We start from the raw sequence: 26,259 nt of genomic DNA, 5'->3' as shown, positions 1-26,259 counted from the left end.
GCCCATGGCTCCCCCTTGTGCTGCACTCACACAACTCAGGCCAGTACTAACCTATTGTGAGTCATTAGTCCTTCTATTTTGTCTTTGCTTGCATTTTTGCCTCAAGGACTGGCTTGGCCACATATCTTTCTATGGATTCTGTTGATCAAAATTCACCCACATTTGTCATGAAGGATGAAAGGAACTACAGATTTATTGGAATGTGGAAAAGATTAAACTGGTGGCTTCATTCATTCAGGTCTTTAAGTGCTTAATAGAGATGGGAAAATATTCCAAAAATATTTTAATGATCAAAAACATAATTCCAAGTATCAAGAAATTCTGATGAGAGGAATCCTACAATGACGAGAATCTTCACAGTTCAAGACTTGCTAATAATTGGTTATAATGTTTTATGCTTTTTAATCTTATGTTTTAATGTATTTGTTCATTTCAGTATATGTCTGTTTAATGTTTATGGCATCAAATTGTTGCCTATTGTAAGGTTGCTCTGGGTCCCCTTCGGGGTGAGAAGGGTGGGATATAAATAGTGTAAATAAATCAATAAGACATATCCTGCACAAAATTCACACGTAGTACTCTGCAAAACAGCATTCTCTGCATCATTGTTTTTCCATACAGAAAATTGTTTCTTATGTAGAAACTGGTGTTTTCCACACAAAACAACCTTGTACAAATTTTGTACACAATGAAAGCTGAGCTGCAAACAGACTTTTAAAACTGTGTGCTTTTAAAGGCTTTCTTGCAGCAGGAAGAAAACTGCTAAAATTATTCATTGCTTCCTTCAAGAAAAAATAGTGAAGAAATACATCCCTAGTGTTTAAGGCTTGAAAGTCTTGAGTTTGAATATTTGTGTAATACATGTTCATCCATGTCCTCTCTATGCTGGGAATAGCTGTACCTCATATTTTTGGCAGTGCAAATGTTAGATAATTATTTTATAGTTCCATTTAAGAAGAATCTACTGATATTGCTAATATCTTCATGTTTAAGACAGAAAAAAATCACTGTGTAGTTATGTAGGAAGTCTGCCCTCCAATGAAATTTTCCTTCCTTCTTCAAATTCCTAGCATTGATATAACTCAAAGTTCCAGTTGAGCATTTAGAAACACTGTTTAGACATCCAAAGAAAAGAGGAAGTTCCTAAGAAAATGTGAATGCAGCAAATATAAGTTGTATGTGTGACTAATTTAGTGTCTCATTCCTTGCAATGCTAGAAATTGAGATACTGAAATTTTTTATTGTGGGTGCAGAATTCCTTGTTTGAAAGGGTATTTTGTGCCACTTGTAGCTACATCCCTAACAACAAATTTTGTTCAGAAGACAGCAAAATAGTCAGATTTCCCTATTCTCCCCTACTATTCATTGAGAGACCAGTTAGAAGGGGCAAGAAAACTGTGTCCTTCCTAGCTACAGCATAATCTTATCAAAGATACTGGCAATGTGGGAACACAATGGCATAGGGTTCATCTTTGCTTTTTCATTCTCATGAGGACACATGATCCTTGTGAATCAGGGACAGCCGGGACCAGCTGGCCTGGAGTGTGACCTGCCTGGGAGAATAGAAAGTTGGGGGTCACTGCCACATCTTTCCTGTAGCCTTTCCACAAATTCCTGCTGTTTAATTTTCTGCGGCTGGAAATTATAGCATTTGGCTTGGAAATAGCTTCTGCTTGGCCCTGTAGATGAAACTTTATCCAGCGTGACCGAGCTAGAAAGATGGGTGAACTGAGATCTGGCACGGGAAATGGTTCCCACTCACTGGAGTTTCAGCTGCATGCAGGAAAAAGGAGAGGAACTGTAGATGCCACATTCCCTTTGCATTCATGAGTAGATTGGGCCTGAGGAAATTAGCAGCAAGCATCAAGATTACTTCATGGTCAGGTAAGTAAATACTACCATGGCTCTTCAATGATAACAGCCCCCTTCTCAAGCATACAGGGCTTATTCTGCTATATACTTAGTTACCATGCCTGAGATACATGAATCAAACTGACATTGCCGTCACTGTTCAACCCTGGCACTTAAAGCAAAGAGTCAGCTTCCAGATATTCTGCCGACTTCCATATGCTCTTCTCCAAAAAGCTTCATTCTTATCACAAAATCATCCAAGGTTACAATGAGGGAAGGAAGTCAGGAGATGTTAGACAAAAAGTGTTGCCCCCTTTGACAATGCCAAAAAGACAAGAAGAAACAGAAGCCTTTGTTCATATCCTTATAAGAATTCATTCATGTATGCATGTTTACATTTCCAAGGACAGACAGTGTGGCGTAGTGGTTGGCAGGTTGAACTAGGATTCTGGGAGGCCAGGGTTCAAATCCCTACTCAGCCATGAAAGCCCACTGGGTGACCTTGAGCACTCTGTCAGCCCCTGATGAAAGCAATGATAAACCCTCTCTAAAAAATCTTTCCATGTTGGATTTGCCATAGGCTTGCCATGGTGGCACAGTGGGTTAAACCGCTGAGCTACTGAACTTGCTGGCCAAAAGGTCGGTGGTTCAAATCTGGGGAGTGGGGTGAGCTCCCACGGTTAGCCCCAGCTTCTGCCAACCTAGCAGTTCAAAAACATGCAAATGTGAGTAGATCAATAGGTACCACTCTGGCAGGAAGTTAACGGTGCTTCATGCAGTCATGCTGTCCACATGACCTTGGAGATGTCTATGGACAATACCGGCTCTTTGGCTTAGAAATGGAGATGAGCACCAACCTCAGAGTCAGCACAACTAGACTCAATGTCAGATGAAAACCTTTACCTTTACCCATGCCATAAGTCAGAGAGTACTTGAAGGCATACAACAACAAAGAATTCCAAAGGTGTTGTATTATTTGTGACTGGAAAAATACAAGAGAGCTGTAGCACCTCAAAGACTAAGTCAGGAATGAAGTGCTTTGATGGAATAGACCAGTGTGGTCCAACCTGCGACCCATGGGCTGCATGCATCCCACCAATTCATTTTTGTTGGCCCTTGGCCTTCTTACAGGAAAAATATTTTGATTATGTAATTACATATTAATATTTTAATCATGTAATTCAATATTAATTCTGTAATTTGTTTTCTTTCTGGAATGTCTCTGGCCTTCATATTCTTATACCAAAGTTTGATTGGCCCTCGCATAACTAAAGGTTGGACCACACTGGACTAGACAATAATGCCTTCATTAAAAGTGTTGTTTAATTAAAAGTGTTGTAAAAGTATTGTTATTAGATGTACTGTGTCATGAAATGGAAGCTGAAGTTTTGTGAAATTTCTTTGCTGAGCACAGGAATGTATGCCAAATGTATGCTAACATCACATAGAAAAAAATAGCACAGAACATATTGAGTGAGGGCAGAAAAAGTCAAAAGTTTAAAAACAGCAGCAGATAACTGTTTCATATATCTCTGCACCCTTTTGTAACTAATTTCCCTCCAGATTCATTGGACTACAATCCACGCCATCCCTAACAAGCATGGATGGAGACCAATGGCATTTTTAGTCGAATGCATCTGGAGGGTTGGTAAAATCCATGTTTGAATCCTAAAAGCAGAACAAAACAGAATACAGAAGGGCATTTGGACACATGAAGGTGTTCTTATTCAAAAAAGAAAAGAAATACCTGAGTAATTCCAGACCAAATGGCAACTCTTTCCTCCCTAAGGCCACTTTGTAAGGTGACTGTAGTCATTCCCCAAACAAAAATGCAAAGAAATCACACCTGGGACTTAATTCTGTGTCCTGCTGTGAATAGTTCTACCATCCATACAGATTATTTTGCTACTTTTCAATTCTTTTATACAGCGGCATCCTTGAAGTGGCGAACACTCAGGGATTCCAACACTTTGCTTTCTTTTGAGAGAGGTCATTGGATGCAACTGATTTTGTGTGAAGGGAAAGGTACTTGGCTACTGTTTTCTTGGATGTAGCCAGACCCTGTTTGGCAGTTTTCAACACACAGTTCTTCTCATAACCTCACAAGCTCTGGTTTTGGACGAGAGTGTGAGGTCATCCAGCCAAACCCTGTCTCATTACAATACATTACATGGCATAAGCTCCCTAGTGCACAGCATGGCAACTGTTTTCCCTGACTGTTTTTCAGCTTCCATTCAACTCTTTGCCCAGAACAAACCCCATTATTCTTAAACAAAATGGTTCTTGGAACATAACCCCTACCTTTGTGGGGACATTTCCCATGAAACATTGCACATCTCAGGGAAGGAGAATGGGCAGTATATAGAATAAACATTTGCTGTTCTCTTGGGAGAAGGCCAGGGCCTTTGGTCGGGCTGTTTCCCATCAGGAGCCTGGGTCTGAAATTAACCCCCAGTTAGACATGGCAGGAGGAATACAGTGGTATTGTTCCTTTCCACTAATTGTTTAATTGCTCAATTATCTTTGCTCAAAGACTGTGCAATCCTTCTTTCCTCTGCCTTTTCTCTCCCTTCTGTTTTCTCTGAAATCCAGGGAGAGCCAATTTCAAAATAGGTTTAAGAATGAGTCTGGAGATTGTATTAAAAATTAGAGGAAAAATGCAGCAATTGAGCTCAATGGCAGATGCACTTTGACACTGAGAAATCTTATATCCACAGGGGAGTTATTTGGCAAAGATAATTAGGAAATAAAGCCTCTGCACTTAATAGAAGCTGCTTCATTGTCCTTCCTGTCTGCAGAAATGGTTTACCTGCACCCCCCACCAGGCCAGTGGTTGAATCCACATGTACAAAATCATTTTTCAATGAACCATTCACTGTTATTTCTTCCAGCTCAGCTGTATTTGCAGGTTACATGCGACTTCTTGCAGCTACTGATACACCAGGGGTTTTTTTGGGATGGGGATTTGAGCTACCCTTTTCTTTAGAGGAATGACTAAATGGGGTGGGAAGAAGAAATTTTTCTTTGGAAATTGATTTTGTAAATAAATCAAACCTTTATGTTCTTTTTTTTTTTACATGAATAATCCTGGGATGGCTGTTGCCAAGATAGCAAAGGAGTTGCCTCTGAAGAAGAGAATGGTAGGATGCTCTAGGGGTGTGTAAAGAATATAAAAACAGTAAGGAGGTGAAAAGGGAGAGGACACTCTATGGGATATTTTAAATTTTCAAGATCTGTTATCAGTTGCTCAGTTCTGTTCCTTGTTTGTTATAGATCTGAGATATGCTGCTTCTTGCATTTACTTTTTTTAAAAAGTAGATTGAAATACATAAGCAAACAAATGCCTGAAGTAAGTCTGGAAACCCTCATGAGGATTGGTATGGTTTTCTGGTGTGCTTTCATTGTGTCATGTATTCCACAATGTAATTTTGCATAATAGTGGGAAAGGGAGAAACAGATTTGGTATTGTAGTCTTTGCTATTAAAATTCATACTCATAACTGGGAAGGATATGGCCCATTTAGGTTTAGGAAAAATGAGTCATTCCAATATGCTAATTTTGGGTTTCAGGGATGGACTTTTTGGTTTGCATACTTTACAAAGAGAAAATAAATGTTTGAGTCATGGTTACTCTCTAGAGATTTATGTGCAAATTCTAGTTTATCTAGGTTAGGTATTTTATTTATTTATTTCATATATAACCCCACATTTCTCCCAGTATGGAACCCAAGGCAGCATATAACGAACTAAAACCAAATACATGTAGAACCTGTTAGGTACAATTTTTTTTAAAGAATGCTAAACAATTTTCTTGAAAGCACACTGAACTGTAGTAAAACGCAAGAAAGTATAATACGCTCCATTAAAAGACCTCTTTGTTTTATAAACTTTAGAGCCAATGGTCTGCCTAAATAAAAAGGCCTTATACTGTCAGTAGAAAGAATGCAAATGTAGTCCACCTGGGTCCCTTGTGAGAAGGCATTCCACAACTTGGGAGCAGTCATAGAGAAGGCTCTTTCTCATGGCCTCACCAGATCTAGCTGAGATGGTGATGGGATGGAGAGAAAGTCTCATCTGAAGACATTAGATGTTAGGCAGGGTTGTAGTGGGAGATATGGGAAAGAGTCTGGAGAAGATGATAGCACCAGAGATGACTGCTCTAAATGACTACACTAATTCTACAGGTTTTTGGCATTGGGGATAGATTTCTATATAGCTATAGTTATAGCTGTAGCAGTAGATACATACATATATGCATATGGGATACTGAAATGTAAAGGTATATAATTGAACACCAAAGTTAGGGTTCTCTATGCCACTGAACATTAAAGTTAGGGTTGTCTGTTTTTCTCATTTGGATGTATCGTTGTGAAAGCTGGACTGTAAAGAAAGAGGATAAGGGAAAAAAATAATTCATTTGAAAAGTGGTTCTGGATAAGAGTTCTACAGATACCGTGGATTGCTAAAAAGACAAATAAATGGACCCTAGAACAAATGAAGCCTGAATTCTCCCTTGTAGCCAAAAACAACAGCCCCACTGTCTTGAAAAGACATGACTCACTAGAAAATGCTTGGAAAGGTAGAAAGCAGTACAAAAAGAGGAAGATGACAGTCCAGATGGATAAACTCAATCAAGGAAACTACAGCCCTAAGTCCGCAAGACCTGAACGGGGCTGTTGGTGGCACGGACACTTGGAGATTACTTATTCATAGGGTATCCATAAGTCAAAGTTGACTTGATGGCAGTCAACAATGATAACATGTGATATATATGTAACTTTAAAATGGGTAATAAAGACACTGAAATAATTAAAGAATTCCTCATCCTTGGCTCCCTCATTACTCAGAACGGAGACTGTTGTTCAGAAATCAGAAGGCAACTAGGACTTGAAAAGACAGCCATGAAAGAACTAGATAAGACCCTCAAGTGTAAATACATAGCATTAAATACTAAAGTCAGATTCGTCCAATAACACTGTAAAGCTGAATGTTGAAAAAAACTAAAAAGAAGAAAATCAACTCTTTTGAAATGTGGTGCTTGAGAAAACATATATAGATGTCATGGGCTGCTAAAGAGAGAAATGAATGGATCATTCACCAAATAAACCTTTCATTAAAATACCTGTATTGAGGCCTTTATACTTTGGACATATATTTAGATTATGTGATTCACTGGAAAATGTGATAATGCTTGATAAAGTGGAAGGCAATGAGGAAAGAGGAGGGCATGGATGGGCACAACCAAGGAAGCCACAGTCCCAAATTTCCAAGAACTAAGTAAGGGAGCTGATTACCAGGGCTTTTGGAAGGTCACCATAAATCAAAGTCAATTTGATGGCAAAGGGCAGCACAAATTTGATATATGTGTATTGTGTGTGCATTTTTAAAAACCTGCAAAATATGTTTTGACCTTAGGAACAGAAGAACTGCATGTATGATGTGAAGTGAAGCCTCTCTCATATCACTTTGTCCTGTCTGAAAAATGGTCATCTTTCTTGGTTTATGCTCTGGTATCAAACTTATGTATAAGATATGAAATACATGCAACTAACACAAGGGTGGGGTAAAATCAAAAGATGTAAAGATTAGCTTTACACAGACCCAAAAGTATGCAAAAATAAATACATTTTTTTAAAAATGGAAATATCTGTAAATTCATGACCAGTTTTGATTCAGGGTGGTGGGAAGCTAGGCTTCTGGATTATACTTAAATTTTAAATGCACTTTGGGGAATATAGAGGATTCTAGCATTTTGAGGCATTAGAAGTGGAGGGCAGAGAGATTCCAGCACCAAGTTCATAGCAGTAGTCAGTTTGTTAGCAGCTTTCCTTGAAACACAACTTTTGATGTCTGTGTTGTTGTGTGCCTTCAAGTCATTTCCGACTTGAAGACTCTATCACAGGGTTGCCTTGGCAAGATTTGTTCAGAGGGAACTTGCCATTGCTTTCTATTGAGGCTGAGAGAGTATGACTCACCCAAGATCATGTTATGTATATACCTATAATAATTACATTTCTATTCACAGAATACACAGTGAATCTACATTATTCAAGATCATTGTGGCTGCTCATGTGTTGCACCAGAGGTGGTGAACCTTTGGTTTTTCAGATGTTTTGGATAACAACTTCCACAATTCCATACTTTTTTCATTCTAGGTGGCACTGATAGGACCTGTATGTTAGAACACCTGGGGGATCATAAGCTCATCACTTCTGGTGTGACAATGCCAATATCTGAATTTATAGTAACTGATATTTTTCATGCTTTACATATTGAAAAATATGCTCCCAAGTTATAACAGTTCATAAATTTTGTGGTATATTGGAATCAAAGGCTATCACACAAAGGATGTTGAGTTTTGTGGAAGATAAGATTATAGAGTATTTTATAATATATATATAGAGAGATTATATAGAGCTTTTGTTTGGGATTCCATCTTTCACTGTCATCAGTTTTGGCAGTACGACTGTGTGGCAATATGAGCCTCTTCCAGACATTTTGGCTACAGGCCTGAAAAAGCAGGAGACCTTGGTCTAAATTATACATATAGAAGTAATTCCATAGTCTCAAGATGTTTCTTTTACCACAAGAAATGCACAGATTTATTTTCCCTTCTTTTGCTTTGTATCTCTGTCAGATTCCAGTTGCCTGGGGCCTGTTCACACTACACAATTATAACAGTATTATTCCACTTTAAGTGCCATGGTTCTAAGCTTTGGAATCCTACAGTTTGTAACCAGCTGAGCCACTGGAAAACTCTGAGAATGCAAATTGCTCCTCCCTCAACTATCAATCCCAGGATCCTATGGGATAGAGTTAGCTACATCATCCTTGCACATGATTCTAATTATGAGCAAAATTTAGATCAGCTTTCCTCTATTGCATGCACTAGTTTTAGTCTATAACTCTCAGGTTTCATGGTGATTGGCAAAGATGGCTAGGGTTAGTGGAAATGAAAAGAAATCCCCTAAATTCATGGCCATTGATAATGCTAATGGAAAATGAAATCCAAAACATTGTGGGAGGTCACAATTCAAATGGTAAAGGTTGGTTCAGGGGTGCATTTACATTGTAGAAGGAATGCAGTTTAACACCACTTAAGGCACCTCCCCCCAACCCCCCCCCCCACACACACACACACACATATCTTCCATCCCTGTGGTAAATATTGCCATATTTGGAAAAAGGACCTCTGTTCCTTAAGCAGATACTGATATTAGAATGATTCTTCATTTACTATTTTTTGATGTTAATTGCTTCTGTCTTAATTGACCTTGCCTCCCTTTGACTTAGTCTGAAGCACGTCACTTGTATTTATCACTTAATTTAGGTTTCTTAATGAACACTATTGGCAATTTAGATACACATGACAGGCAGCTGAAACTCAAAAACATGGTTTACCTCTCTTTGAGTGACAGGATCCTAACATGTAGGTTTAGTTCTATATGCATTCTGCAGTAAATAAGACTCTGAATTTACTAGATGAACTACAAGTTAAAATCATCACAAATGAGACTTTGGATATATATATGTATATGTATATATGTAATGTGCATAATTCCCATGGAGTAAACAACAAAACCACTGGACCAAATCATACCAAATTTGGCCACAAAAGACATAGTCATCCAATCTATATCTTTCCATAAAAAGCCCTATACAATTAGGTCCAAATTACAGAAAAACCCCAAACCCCAAAATTACTAACCACGCATGCACAGAGGCCCACCCCTCCAGAAACTTGGTGATGTAAACCAGGTGGGTGGAGCTTCAAGAGCCACCCCACACTGATGGCAAGGCATAGATTGGGTTCCTGGGAACCATCAAAATGAACAAAACCTGGCAGCCAGCATTAAAAAATTCTACAATCTGGACAGTAAATAAAGAACAACACTCTGAAAATAAGGGTATTCCAGACAGGAAACAACCAGAGCCAGCTAACACCTCCCAACAAAGGATTCCCCCTGGGAGGAAACAACCACGCTTTGAAGCTGCAAGCCCATTCAGTGCTAATCAAGGTGACTAATTACAACATTCATATTTGCCTCCACAAAAAAAAAAAAAACCCCACTTAGGACGAAGCCACAGCAACGCGTGGCCGGGCACAGCTAGTTTATTATGAATTTATACAGATCTTAATATCTATAACTGACCAGTGGTGGGATGACCTTTGGAGTTGAAGAACACCATCTTACCTCTTTTTAACTGTAATGATGCCTTCCTCTGCCACTTTATACATTCTTCCTAATAGCCCAATTGGTGTCTCCAAAGTTCTGAACTTGAAAAAGACTGATTTTTTGTCACAAAGACAGTTTAACCTCCTCCATATGGCTCTTCCCATTCTGTTCATTGTGTTTGTGTGTATGTTTGTGTATATTTCTTCAGTTTGAGCTTTAATCTGCAGGAGACATGATTGTGACCCACACTCCGAATCCCACTTTCTGTGATTCCCTAAGGTCTAGCTGAAAAGGCATTTGTGGCAGAAAGGTTCAACTCTTGAATTCTTTTCCTACATAATTTTTTTGTCTGTTCAGCTTTTTCCATTTTTCCACACCCCCATAGTAATGTCCTCTAATGCAGCACATCCTGTCCGTTGCCATAGAATCATCTGTGAGGTCACTGGTTAAAGCTAATTGCTCCCTCCCACAGGAAGGTAATTAGCCAAAAGGAGGGAAAAGGACAGTCATCAAAACCCACTCCCATTTATTTATTTGAATCCTGCAGAGAAGGAAAAGCCTTCGGAACAGTTCCCAGTCCCCAGGGCATGTTTCGGATGGGGCGGAGCAGAGTGGTTCAGGCTATCCGCTTCTGGAGAGCAGGGGATCTGTTTATCTCCCCACTTGGTGGCTTTCATCCAAGTTGTGCTGAAGCCATAGTTTTATTTTTTTATTGTTTCACAGTTGGATATTTAGTTGGATATTTCCCATTGTATTTGGTGGAGCTTTTCTCTCAAATAAATGTGTGTTTGGAAAATGTGAGCTTGGAAAAGTTCCTTGTGGGAACTGCAACTCTCAGAATCTTTCAGACACCATGGTTGGGAAGATTCTAGAAGTTGTAGTCCCAAATAACTTTATCATCAGCTCTGAATTTAATGTTTCTTGACAGGCAGGAGGCTGAACTAACTTCATCCTTGGACCTGAAGTCCCTGTGCTTAGCAGTTTATGGACAGGATCTCAATGAGTCAGACTGCTTGAGTGGTTTGATAGTGGTTTGATAGTTCTCATGCTTGAGCATACTGCCTTACGATGTAACCAAATGATGAGTATTTTGCAACAGGGATAACCATTTGCACAGTGCCAAGCACAGACAATCCAGCATATCTGTGCTAATAGGGCTTTCTGTTCTGCTAACATTCAGTTGGATCTCACCTAATGAAAAAAAAAAGCTTGAACCTCAAGGCAAACATTTTCTGGGCCATGTCCACACAGGCCAAATAAAACATACTCACATGGAACCTGCTACAAGTTGTCCACATGGCATATAGGCCAATTTCACTGCAGAAGCATTGCTTCAGGAAACACTTTCCTGTCTTTTACCTGGAGTAGACTGCACGTTGTCCCAAAGGGGGATATTGACAATAGGATGGTATTTCTCAACTATCTCTGGATCCAGGGAGCTCTTCTTCAGGACAGAATGAACGATAGCCTCCTTCAAAGCAGCGGGCACCTCCCACATGGCACAGCGAACCATTTACCATCTCCTGGACTCAACCCATTCCATCTGCTTCTGCTAGATCTTATCAGCCCATATGGGCAAGAGTCAGGCTCACATGTCAAGTGCTGAACTGATTCAAATGCATTGATTTGCATCAAGAGAATACAAGTTTACAACAGTTGAAATTGATGCCCCCCCCCTCTCACAAAACTGTCCAGATGGAGCACTGGATTCATCCCCAGACTGTGTGATAAATGTGACATGTTCTGAGTGAATAAAAGCAACTTTCTCTTCAAAGTGATAAGTAGGCATCTGAATACTCCACTCCTAGCTTCTGGTCTTTCTTTGAGGCTCCACCTAATAAGTTCCTCATCACTCAGAACAACTCTGTTGGCTAGCATGATGCCATTGCTAAAGTAAATACAGAATCGTGTAATAGAACTCTATCCTCACTTTACTAAAGTCAAACAGCTGTTTGTTTCCTGGATTTGGATAAAATCTAATCTGACTAACATGGAGAGTTTTGTCATTTTTCTCTAAACATCTCCCTCACTATGGGTGTATTGCCCTTTACTAGAGAGAGAAAAACAGGAAAAATACTTTTTTTCAAATAACTGTCAAATTCACGATCACAGTATAGTGATAGTACTGATAGTAGTGATAGTAGTGAGCTCTAAACACGAGTCTGGATTGCTTTTAAAGAAGATTAGACACATTCATATACCAACTGCTAGGGTATAGTAAGAGAGAAAGTATCATCTGTATGTCCTGCTTTGTAGGCTTTCCATGGGCATCTAGTTGGTATCTGCGGGAAACAGGACGCTGAGCCAAACAGACCTTTGGTTTGATTCAGAAGGGTTTTTCTATGGAGTTTCCAAAGTATAGCAGTGTTCTTAAGAACACTATTTGAGAGCCAATTTTGTCTGTGCGAGTTCAGTTCCTACAGTTTGTTTCATCCATGTATAGTTCAGATCAAGTCACACATTTTGGGCTAGAAGAAGAGCAAGGAATTAAAGAGAGCTCAAGGTGTTTTTGTTTTGTTTGACAGAGCTATTGATTCCCATGATGCACAACTTTATTTCCAAGTGTACACACCAGGACTGCACGATTCCAGGTGCTAAGCTGCGAGTGGGTTGTTAGAAACTGGAAATGTCAGCCTGCTTTTCATCTCTGTTGTTCCTACCAAGCTCCTGTCCACACACTTAGTCACAACTCCTCCTCTGCTGCCAGTGGGCCAGAGCAAATGTTATAAGAACGTATGTTGTTTTTTTTTAACCTTCAAGCTATTTCCTACTTATGGCAACCCTAGGGAAAACCTATCGTAGGTTTTTCTGAGGATAAAAGTATATGACTTGCCCAATGCCACCCAGGGAATTTTCATGGCTGAGCAGGGATTTGAACCCTGTTTCCAGAGTTGTAGATCAACACTCAAACCACAACACCGTGCTGGTTCACATATGTATTGAAATTTTAAATGAATGTCTGACTTTTATTCTGATAATCAAACTATGGCAAAATCACACAATCCAGTAAGAAGTTAGCTGTGGCACAGAAGAGCCAACCTGTGGTCACTAAGACCAAACACTTGGCTAAATGACCAGGACTTTAACTCAGTGCTAAAATGAAGCTGGTGTCAGTGACTACTAGGCCTTTATGGAAAGAGCAGTTCATGATCACTTCTCTCTCCTCTCCACATAATAGGCCACTATTTATGGAGGGCTGAAGAAGCGAGCCCCTTTCAAGCATATTATCACACATTATCACATAAGAGGAAAAGTGCTCCATCAAAAAAAATTTAAATTTATATATTGTAATTTTATATTGTATTTAATAGTTTTAACTGATTTTACGTATTGTTTGATTGATTTTGTATAGGCATCAAATTGTGCCAGTGTTGTAAGCCGCCCTGACGGGATATAAATATTGGAAATAAATAAATAAATAAATAATATTGTCCCAAACTGTTTAGGAACTTAAATGTAGTCACTAATACATTGATGTTGGATAGGTAACCTATTGAGAGCCAGCAAAATTGCCACCAGTCGTTAAGTAAAATGCCTGAGGAGTTACATTCTGAAAGATTTTTCATTGACTTAGCAGGCCCTGCTATTAGAAATAGCGATGAAACACCCTCAGAAAGAAAAGCATAAGGGGTGGCAGGAAGTGACAAGATGTCAGAGGATGGCTTGCTCTGCACATCTTAAGTGAACTTGATACTCATTTCTATCATGAATGATACTGAGCAAAGTAAGATTAAAGTGGTAGTCCAATTGGTTTGTGTATGTTTGAGGAGGGATGCTATCTTGTTCTGGAGAGCACAGGAGCTTGTTCTGGAGAGATCTGGAGAGCACAGGAGCTATCTTCAAGACTAGGAATACTGTGCAATTATTTTTTTCTTTACTAACAATGTACAGTTCTTTCCTCTTTTGAAATGACAAGAAGCCACATGAAATATCATTCTTAAAGCCAAACCATTCAGAGCTCTCCTTTTTACTGTCTAGTGGAAATAAATGCAAAATTTTGCCAGCCTGCAAAATCTTATGAGGCTGACAAAGTAAATCTTCTTTCCAAAATCATTGAACCAAGGGGCTCAAGCAGAGGTCTACTGCCAAAACCTTGCATTGCCTTGCCTCTCTGTGTTGCACAGTTTGCACGCATTGTGTCTGTCACTGTACTACATGCATTTCCCTTTCTCTTACTTTATGTTACTGGATGCTGCTTGAGAAAGCAAGGAAATTATCTGTGTAATGACACCACAAATACAAGGTAAAGTATATACATGTCAGGGAGAGAGCAGAGAAGTCCAATATAAGGCTGCCATTTTGCTTTCTCTTTCCTGCTTATGTGCCTCAAATGGGAATCAAGGCAATTAAATAAAACATGTATATTTTGAACAATTAAAATATTAATTGCAACAACCCAAAAAACAACTGAAAGCAAAATATATTTAAAAATACATTCTTTACTAATCTTTCCCATATTTCCTAGATTACATAGATATATTCACAGATCAATGTTGTCCTTAAAAGCTTGTGCCATGATAAATTTGTTCCTCTGTAAGGTACCACAAGATACTTTGTTTTTTCCTGAGGCAACAAACAGTGCTACCCTTTGGGAAATCAATACATAAGATGTAAGTTTTTTCCTGAATGTTACTTCCTTCCTACTTTCTAATGTATTTTGGCTGCCTCTATTCTGAAATCTCACTCTTTGCCAAGAAAATTGGAACTTCTGCAAGGAGAGATATATTGCTGCAATTATTAACCATGTGAACTAATTTATGAAATGTTTTGCTTTGCATTGTGTACAGTGTGAATACATAATAATGGATATGCTGGCATAAAATCCTTTTAAGGATCTCTAGGTCCTGGGAAATTTTGAGCAGGAGCTTGATTCTCAGGTGTGAATGTTTAGAAAAGGGAAAAATCTATGAGATACATGAAATATTATTTTTGATATACAGTAATCCAAATCCAAAGAGCTCAATCAACCCATAACTAATTGCGTATATGTTTGTGTGTTATGTGTATGTGTCTGCTTTCCATTTTTTAGCAGTAAGATGACCTTCAAAGTAGTTTATGTGTATACATTTAAGCACTTACCTTTTACCTCACCATTTTATGTCAAAGTATACTTGTGGTACTTCACAACACAATATCAGCTATGAATTAATAAAAAACTTTATAAATCATAAAATATCCCAGTGACCTAAAGCTTGCTCTAAGTTCCAGCTTTCATCTTTTAGTTTTATTTGTCAGTGGTGCTATAGGCAATTTTGAAGTTAAGGGACCCAGTAACCACAAAAGCAGATTGCTATGTTGATCCACATCAACAAACAAGAAATTAGCAGCTTTAATTTCTATCAGGTACAAGGGGATTTGGTTATCTGTTCAAGACCTAGTCATCATTACAAGGGTAGCTCACAACTATATAATATTGCAATAAATATCTACTTTCCCTGTGGCTGTTGTAAGAATTGCTGCTAAGATAGGAGAAAATGGGAGGCCTGAAGGGGGTGGTATGACATCACTGTCTATGCTAATCATAAGGACTATAAGAGCTCTTCTAGCTCAGCCCAAAATGCCTATGTAATTCAGCCTTCTCTTCACATGGTAACTAATCAGTTTTCCATGAAAAGGCCACCAACAAGACATGGGCATCAGCCCCTTCAGTGTTTGACCTTGGCTTTAGTACCATTGATCAGACACAATTGTGGTACCCTTCTGAGACCAGTGTAATGTTGTGGTTTGAGCAATGAACTTTGATTATGGAGACCAGGGTTGGATTTCTCCCTCAGCCTTGGAAACTCGCTAAGTGACTTTGGGTGAGTCACACATTCTTAGCCCTAGAAAACCCTATAATAGTTTCACTTTAGGGTTGCCATAAGTCAGAAATGACTTGAAAACACATAGCAACATTAACAAACATGGTACCTTCTGCCAGGTCTTTGAAAAGCTAAATTTTAGGACTATCTCCCCCAGAATATGAAAAGCAGAGGAAGGATATTTTTTCATACTCTCGATTCTTGTAGTCCTCTTTGATCCTCTCTCAGACTAGTTGAGATCAGCTCCTTGAGGTCCAAATGCATATATTTCTGTTCACTAATGCCATTTTTACAGTGACCTTGCTGTCACCTTTGTTATGCTGTGAACTACCAAACAAAGAGGAAAGGCTGGAATGATGCAGTCACATGAACTGGAGTGAATAAGTGGTGACAGAAGCACATGTGAGATGGGTTGGATTCTCAACTGATAAGAATCTGTTTCAGGGAAATGGAATTTTGTGCTGCAATTCTCTACTAGTATTACTTCATGGGTTTTTAAAGAGTGATTCCTCAGATTCTTTTGTTTCCAGTTCAGCCTCTGATAAGGCATTTCCTTGCTGTATTGTAGTATTGCACATGTCCTGAAGGCAAAGTATTTTTAACAGCCGAAACTCAAGCCCGACTTCAGCAAAAACTCAGTTGTATGAGTAACATGGATGACACATGAAGGCTCCAAGTCATTGTCTGCCCATGCAGAGATAACAGGACAGTTCTACTTTATCTGACTTGGCTGGGGATTTGAGGGTTGACTTGGGTTGACCAGCATTGCTACAGTGACTCAGACTAAGTGAGAATTTCCTCTCCTGAGCAGTTTGTTTGGGACCCACAATTCCACCCAGATCAGCCTGGCCTGGTTTGACATCATTAAAATGACCCCCGTTTGCAAAATTTCAAGATCCCACAGAATATTTTTCTCAGAATGGATCTTAAGTACCACTCCTGCCAAGCTGAACCAGTTATGAATCAGAAACGGAAGGCTTCTTGAAAACTAGACAAATTATTTTTGGTCAGAATTCTGCCCCCCTGGCTCTAGCTCAGTACTAGTACAGTTGCCATTTACATAGGAGCTGCATTCCTATGAGCGTTAATTTTGGAAGATGCTTCACTGAAATCAAGTTCTAGCCTGTCTCTCTTAAGCTCTGTGTTAGCTAACGTTCATTGGCAGACACTGCAGAAAAGAGAAATGACAAACCTTTTGATCTGCGGGCTAATTTTCCCCCTCGAAAACATCAAGGTAAACATATTGATTAATAAAGTTGGTACACATGATCTTGGAAAGGTAGATCGATACTATTAACCAGTGCTATAACTGGAAGAATGCAAGGGTATATCCAGAAGGTGATTTCCTCGGGCTTCTAAAACTGACTTTTGGAAGCTTGTGGTTTCTTTTTAAACTGCCTTCACTGGCAACTGCCATATTTCTAGACACAGCTCCGAATGTTGACATTACCTTGTAAAATTCCAAACTACTTAGAACCAGGATAGCTACATGATCTTTTCATTCTATAGAGTTTTCCCACTCATTAAAGTTAACAAAGGAGTCCTTTCTTAATATTATGCCTCTCCTTAAGGACTGGGGGAGGCTATGTGGGACCCATGGATTGTATTTTTCCATGTCTAACCTAACCTCTTCTTAATTGGTCTTCTTTTGCCATCTAAAGACTTCTAGTTTGGTTATTTTGTCAGGCCGTTCACTGGGCCATTGTGGTGTGATGTTTTGGGGTTGGACAAGGACCCTGGAGACCAGTAAATCCCTGCTGAGCCATGGAAGCCCATTGGGTGACCTTGGGCAAGTCACACTCTCAACTTTAGAGGAAGGCAAAGGCAAACCCCTCTGAACAAATATTGCCAAGTAATACAAATATTGTCCTTATAGGTTCACCTTAGTAGGGCTGTCATAAATCAGAAATGATTGGATGGTGCACAACAATATAGCCTGACCTTTCCATGTCTTTCTGCTTGAGTTTATATTATTAAAAATGCACCTCTTTGCTTTTTTTTTGAATGGCTTTATTTTATCAGTTGTTTTTAAATGCCTTGTTAGTTGCCTGGGGCATTCTTGTCTAAGCAGTGGAAAGTAGGAAACACATGATAAGATAAATAGAGCAGATAAGCTAGGTAGCTGATTCAACATATGAGATCCATTCAGAATACCTTACAAAGAATATACTGGCACCTTTTACACATCTGGCTGGGGATAACTACTGAATCGATGAAGGTGTGAGTGACATTTAGGACATTCTGGTACAGTAGCACCTTCCACCCTCTGGTGCATGCTGTAGATTGTGCTTTGCATGGCAATGTGGAGCCTAAAATATGTGTTAAGCTTGTCTCACATCCGGTGTCCACAGATTCAGTAGTAGGAACAATTTTCCTGTCTACCTCTTGCAGAAAGGCTTAGATCACTGCATGAACATATATACTTGTTACCCCTGTCAGTTCTAAGAAAGTTGAACACTGTTCTACATACAAATAGATCATTTAGCACCATTGAGTCCCACTGAGAGAAAGAATTTGATAGCATAAGCTTTTGTAGACTTCAGTCTGCTTCATGAGATGTGAAGCAAAAGCAGGGCTTTCTAACTAAGAATGAACATAGGCAAACCTCACTTTGACCTACCCAAAGGCAAGGGAAGCTCAGATTTTTGAATTCCATTTTGAATTTCAAAATGACTCTTTTAATTGGCACTTAGACCCTTTTACATGTGACATGAAGCAAGGAGGAAGACTTGCTTTGTATTTTACTGAATTCCTGCAACAGAGCAGATATTGCGATGCCCTCCATTATTTGGGTGGATCTTTATTAATGTCTTAGATGAAGGGCTAGAAGGCATGATCATCAAGTTTGCAGACAACACTAAATTGGGAGGGATAGCCAACACTCCAGAAGACAGGAGCAGAATTCAAAAGGATCTTAACAAATTAGAGAGATGGGCTGAAACGAACAAAATGAAGTTCAACAGGTACAAATGTAAGATATTCCACTTAGGCAGAAAGAATGAAATACAAAGATGAAGAATGTGGGATGCTTGGCTTGACAGCAGTATGTGCGAAAAAGATCTTGGAGTCCTCCTGGACAACAAGTTAAACATGAGCCAACAATGCGATGTGGTGGCAAAGAAGGCCAATGGGATTTTGGCCTGCATAAATAGGAGTATAGTGTCTAGATCCAGGGAAGTCATGCTCCCCCTCTATTCTGCCTTGGTCAGACCACACCTGGAATACTGTGTCCAATTCTGGGCATCACAATTTAAGGGGGATGTCAACAAGCTGGAATGTGTCCGGAGGAAGGCGACTCAAATGATCAAGGGTCTGGAGAATAAGCCCTATAAGGAACGGCTTAAAAAACTGGGCATGTTTAGCTTGCAAAAGAGAAGTCTGAGAAGAGATGTGATGAGAACCATGTATAAATATGTGGGGGGAGGTCGTAGGAGGAGGGAGCAGGCTTGTTTTTGGCTGCCCTGGAGACTAGGACGCGGAACAATGGCTTCAAACTATAAGAAAAGAGATTCCACCTGAACATCAGGAAGAACTTCCTCACTGTGAGAGCTGTTCAACAGTGGAACTCTCTGCCTGTGATAGAATAGAATCACAGAATCATAGAGTCAGAAGAGACCTCAATGGTGAAGGCTCCATCTATGGAAGCTTTAAAGGAGAGGCTGGATGGCCATCTGTCGGGGGTGCTTTGAAAGTGATTTTCCTGCTTCATGGCGGGGTTGGACTGGATGGCCCGTGAGGTCTCTTCCAACTCTATGATTCTAAGAAAACTTTGATCACTTTCGTTGTCCTTCTTTGGATGCATTCTAGCTTGTCAATATCTTTGTTGAGTCTTGGGGCCAAAATTGGACTCAGTGTTCCAGGTGAGGTCAGCCCAAAGCAGAATAGAGTGGGGCTGTGACTTCTCGAGGTCTGGACACCAAAGCCTTGAATCGCTTTGGCTTTTTCAGCTGTTGACTCATGTTCAGCATGTGGTCTACTGAGACTCCAGTCCATTCAGATGTACTGTTTTCGAGTCGGGTGCCACCCATGCTATATATGGCTTTTAAAGCGGCGGCATAGTGGGGAGATTACCTTGAGTCTGGACTGAAGAAAAATAGAGGGAGCCGTGGGGGTGGGCGAGGTGTATTGTCTTATCCCCCTCCCCTCCTCAGGGCGCTGGGCGGACGCAGCCTCGCGCGCCCCAAGCCTGGCTCCCGGGGCCTCGGTCGGAGCGGCACGTGCCCCCCCCCGCCTCCCTCCCTCCCTCCCGTGGCCCTTCCCATCTTCGGGAGCAGGCGGGCAGGCAAGCGGATGGGGGAGCCTGCCTTCGGAGCGAGAGAGAGAGCGAGCGAGCGAGCGCTTTCCCTCGCGCGCGCTTTCCCTCGCGCGCGCTTTCCCGCGCCTCCGCCTGTCTCCCCCCTTTTCTTTGCGGAGCCCGAAATAGCCTGGCGGCCCCCTCCCCTCACTTTCTCGGGCGGGTGGGCTTTTTAGCCGTTCGGAGGGTCTCTTTTCGATTGCCTCAGTCTCCCCAGCGGCGCTGAGAGAGAGGGAGAGAGAGCGAGGAGGGGCTGTGGGCGGGGAAGGTGGCACCACCGGCCGCTTTGACAGCGTGTCTTTTTTTCCTCCCGCTCTCGCCCCCGCCCCCTCCTTTTCCTCCTGCCGCCCCCTCCCCCTCCTCCCTCCCTCCCCCACCCGGTCCTCCCCGCTCCCCTCCCTTTGGTTCTTTCTTCTCCCTCCGCGCTTCAGAGGCTGGCCTTTTAAATGCTTTCCTCGAGGCGGGCGGGAAGAAGATGCTCGGCGGCGGCGGAGGAGGCGCCCACCACCCCACCAGCCACACCAGCGGCAGCCTCGGCAGCAGCAGCAGCAGCGGCGGCAGCACTAGCGCTCCCCGCCCGCCCGCCCGGAGCCTGCCGCAAGACGGCGAGGAGGAGCCGGGCCTGAAGCCGGCCTCGGCCAAGGGGAGCGGCGAGCCCCTCAAAGCCATGATGCAGAAGCGGGCCTCGGGGAAGGGCCCGACCGGGCTGGGGGCGCCCAAGGCGGCCGAGCTCAAGGTCTTCCGCTCGGGGGGCGGCGGCGGCGGCGGCGTCGAGGGCCGCGGCCCGCTGGCCTCCAACCTCCGCAAGCAGAAGTCGCTCACCAACCTCTCCTTCCTGACCGACAGCGAGAAGAAGATGCAGCTCTACGAGCCCAAGTGGAGCGACGACATGGCCCGCGCCGCCAAGGGCTTCGGGGGCGGCGGAGGGGGCGCGCGGGGCTCTCGCGGCGGCGGCGGGGGCGGGAAGGAGCCCCCGGGCATGATGATGATGATGTCCAAGAGCCTCTCGCGCTCGGAGCACTCGCTCTTCCCGGGCAAGCTGGGCCCGGCCGCTAAGCCCCCGCTGGCCCCGCTGGCGCCGCTGCCCTCCAACCTGGGCAAGCCCAGCCGCATCCCGCGCGGGCCCTACGCCGAGGTCAAGCCCCTCAGCAAGGCCGCCCCCGAGGCCGGCGCCGACGAGCCCAAGTCCGACGACGAGATCCTCTCCAGCAAGGGCAAGACGGGACCCCAGAAGCAGCAGCAGCCGCCGCCGCCGCCGGGGCAGCAGGCGGGGCAAGGGCCGCCCACGGGGTCCCAACCCGGCGGGAAAGGCTCCGATGAGAAGGCCTTCCTCAAGGTGGACCCAGAGCTGGTGGTCACCGTCCTGGGCGACCTGGAGCAGCTGCTCTTCAGCCAGATGTTGGGTGAGTCTCGCCTGGGCCCGCCCCCCTCCTTCCTCTGGGGAAGGTGTTTCGGGCAGGACAGGTGTGCTGGTGCTCTGGGAGGTGGCGCTGGGATGCCCACATGCACCAGGGGGCTGTGGTCCTCCCACTCCTGTCCTCCTCCCTTTGCAGCCTTGCTGTGCCAGGTGCAGGGCGTGAAAGTGTGAGGAACTGGCTCTGGTCTCTAGGAAGGGTCACCCTCAGCGATGTCACCACAATCCAGTGGTTTCGCAACTGTAGGCACTCTAGGGCCACTTTCTTCCACCTTCTTGGTTTGTCTCCTAAGCACTGGGAATAGTGTCCTCCTTCCCTCCGCAAGAGAAGTCACCTCCAACTCAGCATGCATAGGTTGAGCATCCCTTTTCTGGAATTCCAAAATCCCAAATATCCCAGAATCTGGGATTGTCCACATGGCTGTGCAAGGGACAGCTTTGCTTTCTGATGGTTCAGTCTGCTCACAGATGTTTCCTGTGCAGTGTATAATTATCTTTAGGCTCTGTATATGAAAGATAAATGCATTTTTTGTTTGGATTTCGATCCCATCTCCGTGATATCTCATCCCATGCATATATACAAATGCAGGTATTCCACAGTCCAAAAGTATTCCATACACTTCTGGTCCCAAGCATTTTGGCTAAGGGATACTCAACCTACACACATAGACACTCTCTCCCTATATATAGATATAAAGGTAAAGGTTTCCACTTGACATTAAGTCTAGTTGTGTCCAACTCTGGGGTGGTGGTGCTCATCTCCGTTTCTAAGCTGAAGAGCCGGCGTTGTCCATAGATGCCTCCAAGGTCATGTGGCCAGCATGACTGAAGGGAGTCCCCTTACCTTCCCGTTGGATCGGTACCTATTGAACTCACATTTGCATGTTTTCAAACTGCTAGGCTGGCAGAAGCTGGGGCTTACAGCAGGAGCTCCCCCAGCACCCTGGATTCAAACAGCCAACCTTTCAGTCAGCAAGTTCAGCAGCTCAGCAGTTTAATCCGCTGCACACTGGGGGCTCTCTCTATATATCTATATTTATATATATGGGTCAGGATTCCGTAACTCATATAAAACAGGTAGTGGAAGTGTGTCACATGGAAGAGGACTGAGTCGATTCCTTTTGCTCCTCTGAAGTCAAGGGAGGGCAAGGGCAGAAAAATCTTCCCCTCATTTACTGAATTAGCAAGAGAGGCTAGTAAAAATAGAACAAACCCAGAGCAAGAGTTTGCTAGAATTGGGTGTATGTCATGGGGGCGGGATTTGAGCAGCATGCAAGAATTGGTGCTAGGATGAACGTCACTACATCCACTCTGCTAGGAGGAATAGTGGAAGCAATCCCTTCCCTGTCCTGATTTTCTTGCAGTTTCTTTTTGGGTATGCAGTGGTAGGTGTGTATATTTGCTAGAAACAGAGAGGCAGCAATTGTATCTGCAATATGTACCCTGAGCGTCAAATGATAAAGGTTATAAGCTATGATGAGATGCTGTGGATGGCTGGAACGGAGCCTATGTGTGCATTTCCCCCATAAGTGGGTGTGCACACAAGGCTACAGCAGATGTGCTGGGCACAGAGTCAGCCGTCATTGCCTTCTGGTTTCTGGTGGGGAAAGAGGGGAGTGGTCGCAAATGCAGCTCAGTGACAGCTGCAGTTGAAATGAAAAGCCTGCGACATGACAAGCAGGGGCTGTAGGGAGGGAAGGACACAGTGATGCCTCCTTGAGCAGAGAGAGAAAGCGAGATGGGAATAGACTCTGTTTGGTTACTAGGGAGATCTGCCTAAGAACAGTGGTTGCTAGTGCTTCAGTGCTGCTGTTACGCTTCCCCACCTGGAATATTTCTGGTTAAGACATCCGCCCAGCAATGGCTGCTTTGCGAATACTATTGAGCGAGAATAGGCAAAATAAATAGAGGGAGGATTGACAAAATAAATAGGAGAACCTTTTAAAGCACCAGCATATTGGTTTCAATGCAATAGCTTGTGAGGATCTATCGTTACAGAATACAATACCACCTGATCTTTCTCCACCCTTCCTTACAGATTACATAGAAGATACAATTGGCACGCAGGCATCTGCCTTTCAGCATAGAAGGTCTGGTAGGGTGGGTTTCACAGTAGCGTGGTGCTCCTAAAAACTTAAGACCATTTTCACTTGTCTGCATTCTTGAGTCATCTTGCTAAAACTACCACACCCTTTGGGCTGACTAGCAACTGTTGCTACCGACTGAGCTAGAAGAAGGACAGAGAAGGGGAGTCAATGGCACTCATTTTGAGAAGTGGTAGACCAGTGCAGAAACTGAGAGAGGACTGCAAAAGCACAAGTACAATGTTCAGTCTGGGAATAAGGAGAAACTGTTTAATAGGACTGAGAGAAAAAAGGGAAGGTTTGGGGGTAAGACTGAGGAACTGATGAGGTGTGGAATTTGCAGTTGGGCTATGGAAAGGATGCAGCAGAGATACCAACACTTTCCCAGGGATTTATGAAACACTGAGGATACAAAAGAAATGACATATAGTGTCTCCTATCAGGGCACTATTGATAGAGTTTTTACACAAAGATTGTTCAGTCTTTTAAATCTTCCAGTTGAATTGGGAAAAGTTGAGTTTGAAACCTTTGTGAATTGCTGCTTTCATGCAACCAGAACAGAGTGAGATAGATCAGAGATTTGTCTCTGTGTAAAGTTTTCTGTCAGTGACTATGTCCTTCCCTCAATGAGAAAATACAGAGAATTCCACTCTTATGTGCCCTGTTTTTTTTGGGGGGGGCGGGGGCGGAAGCAGGATATAAATAAAGATCATCACCACCATCATTGCATTTTAATGGTATGAATGTAATTATGGCAAACTAAATAGGTCTGTGATTTTGAAACACAACAGTGTATTATTTTTGTGGGGGAATATAGTGTATACAAAGCAGTTTTTGGTATTCAAGGTCAGTGGGTACAGTTGGCACATCAGAGGGAATGTAGAGACAATATAATTCAAGACTGAACACTGGGAGAATTGAGGGAAAGCAAGGCACACCAGACTGGTTGGTTGGGGGGCAATATGGGTAATATGGGCAAGTTAATGGAAGGCTGCCATTTGAGAACTATAAGATTGTTGATTCATACAGTGAAACATGCTTTACAGGAGGGTTAGCTATGTGCTTGACTGATGGAGCATGTAGCTTAAACCAGAAGGGAAGGGAAGCAAAGCAGGAAATCTAATTTCTGACCTTTCCAGGGCACTGCCCCCTCTTGCCATGCTATAGCATATAGAAACATGTGCTCAATCATTTTGCAAGATGCAGAATTCGGAGCTAGTCTGGAATGCCTGATTTTTCTTTTTTAAATGCCCACCACACCCCAGAGCATCCTAAGCATATGCAGATTACCCAGCCTTGCCATGTGTTGGATGAAGGGTGGGAAGGTTATATGAAAGTCAAAAGTGTATAAAGACAACTATATTTGGCCAAATTAGTTCTACATGCATCTAATTCATCATTTATGCCAGTCAGCTGCAAAATATGAATGCTGTAATTTGTTTATAATTGCTTCCATGACACTACCTGATCTATATCTGGGAAAGTAACCAGATTCATGAATTTTCCCCATTTGCCTCTTGTAGCATTGTAAAATTTTATAGTAGTGATATGTTAAATTTTAACTGTTCATTTTTGTCTTCTATCAAATCAACTCATTCTTGGATTAAATTATACTTTTGGGCATTTCTAACTTGCAGTGAGATAGCAATGTGAACTGTGAGAAAATTGCATGTCTTGAGGAACAGTTTTTCTCAAGCTGTCTGATATAGAAGAATATGCCAGGGACTTGTTCTATATTTGTGCCCATTGACTACAGTTGTTTCTTCCTTGCCTGGAAACTCCCACAGCCCCATAAACTGGTGTGGATCCATGGACTAGGGTGCCTTTGGCATTTAGTAGTAATGTTTTCTGACAGCTATCGAATGGTTTCAAAAGTTTTGAACAAGTAATGAGTGTTAATTCTATGCTTATTTTTGAGGGGGTTGGGTGGGGTGGTGGTTCTGTATCCTCAAAGAGTATTGAGCACACGGCTCCTCTATAGTCCACAAGGGGTCTAAATAGCCTACTCACTAGATCCTGTCTGATTTTAGAAGTTACACATAGTCAGCTCTGGTTGGTACTGACTGCCAACAAATACCAGGTGCTCTAGAGCATTTTTCAGAGGAAGGAACCAGTAAAACCACCTCTGAGTATTCCCTTCCTGAGAAAACCCTATGGAATTCATGAGAACATCATAAATTGACACGTGCAGACATCCTCAAAATGTGCTACTTGGCATCTGCCATCACTGATATTCATTTGCCATTTTGTTGTTCATCCAGAGGCTTCTGAGGCTTTTCACAGCATGCTTATGATTCAACTACTTTAATTATTCGGCATCAACTGCAAATCTTTTCACACCTTTTTCCAGGTTGCTAATGAATACATTAACAAGAGCAGGTTCTGCACAGATACTTAGAGGCACCTCATTGCACACCATTTTCCACCGAGATAGCAGCTCATAAATTCCTTCTGTCTAATTCCTGTGTTTAACCAATTGATAGATCTTTTTAAAAAAGATATTCCATTTTTATCCTGTGGCTCCAGAGCTTTTGGGAAATTGTTTTGGGAGATTGATGTGAAGAGCCTCATCAAAGGCTTTTTTGAAATCTAAGAACACAGAATCAGGTAGATTTCTCTCATAGACTTTGACAAGATGA

At 42.3% G+C, this 26,259-nt stretch overlaps 1 protein-coding gene across 7 annotated transcripts in view; it reads left to right on the top strand.

Annotated features, from left to right (window-relative positions):
- The window catches only part of nav1 (neuron navigator 1), a 365,889-nt gene that overhangs the window by 91,517 nt on the left and 248,113 nt on the right, over window positions 1-26,259 (top strand). For 6 of the 7 annotated variants that reach the window (XM_062978713.1, XM_062978712.1, XM_062978711.1 and 3 more), the window contains exon 4: window positions 20,554-21,525. The exons of the other annotated variant lie outside the window; for it this stretch is intronic. In XM_062978713.1, coding sequence (XP_062834783.1) covers window positions 20,554-21,525 — 972 coding nt within the window. The remainder of the gene's footprint in view (window positions 1-20,553; window positions 21,526-26,259) is intronic. 7 annotated transcript variants of the gene reach the window in all.

This window comes from Anolis carolinensis, chromosome 4, assembly GCF_035594765.1.
Source record: "Anolis carolinensis isolate JA03-04 chromosome 4, rAnoCar3.1.pri, whole genome shotgun sequence".
NCBI classification, from domain to species: Eukaryota; Metazoa; Chordata; class Lepidosauria; order Squamata; family Dactyloidae; genus Anolis; species Anolis carolinensis.
This window is presented reverse-complemented; position numbering and strand designations above follow the sequence as displayed.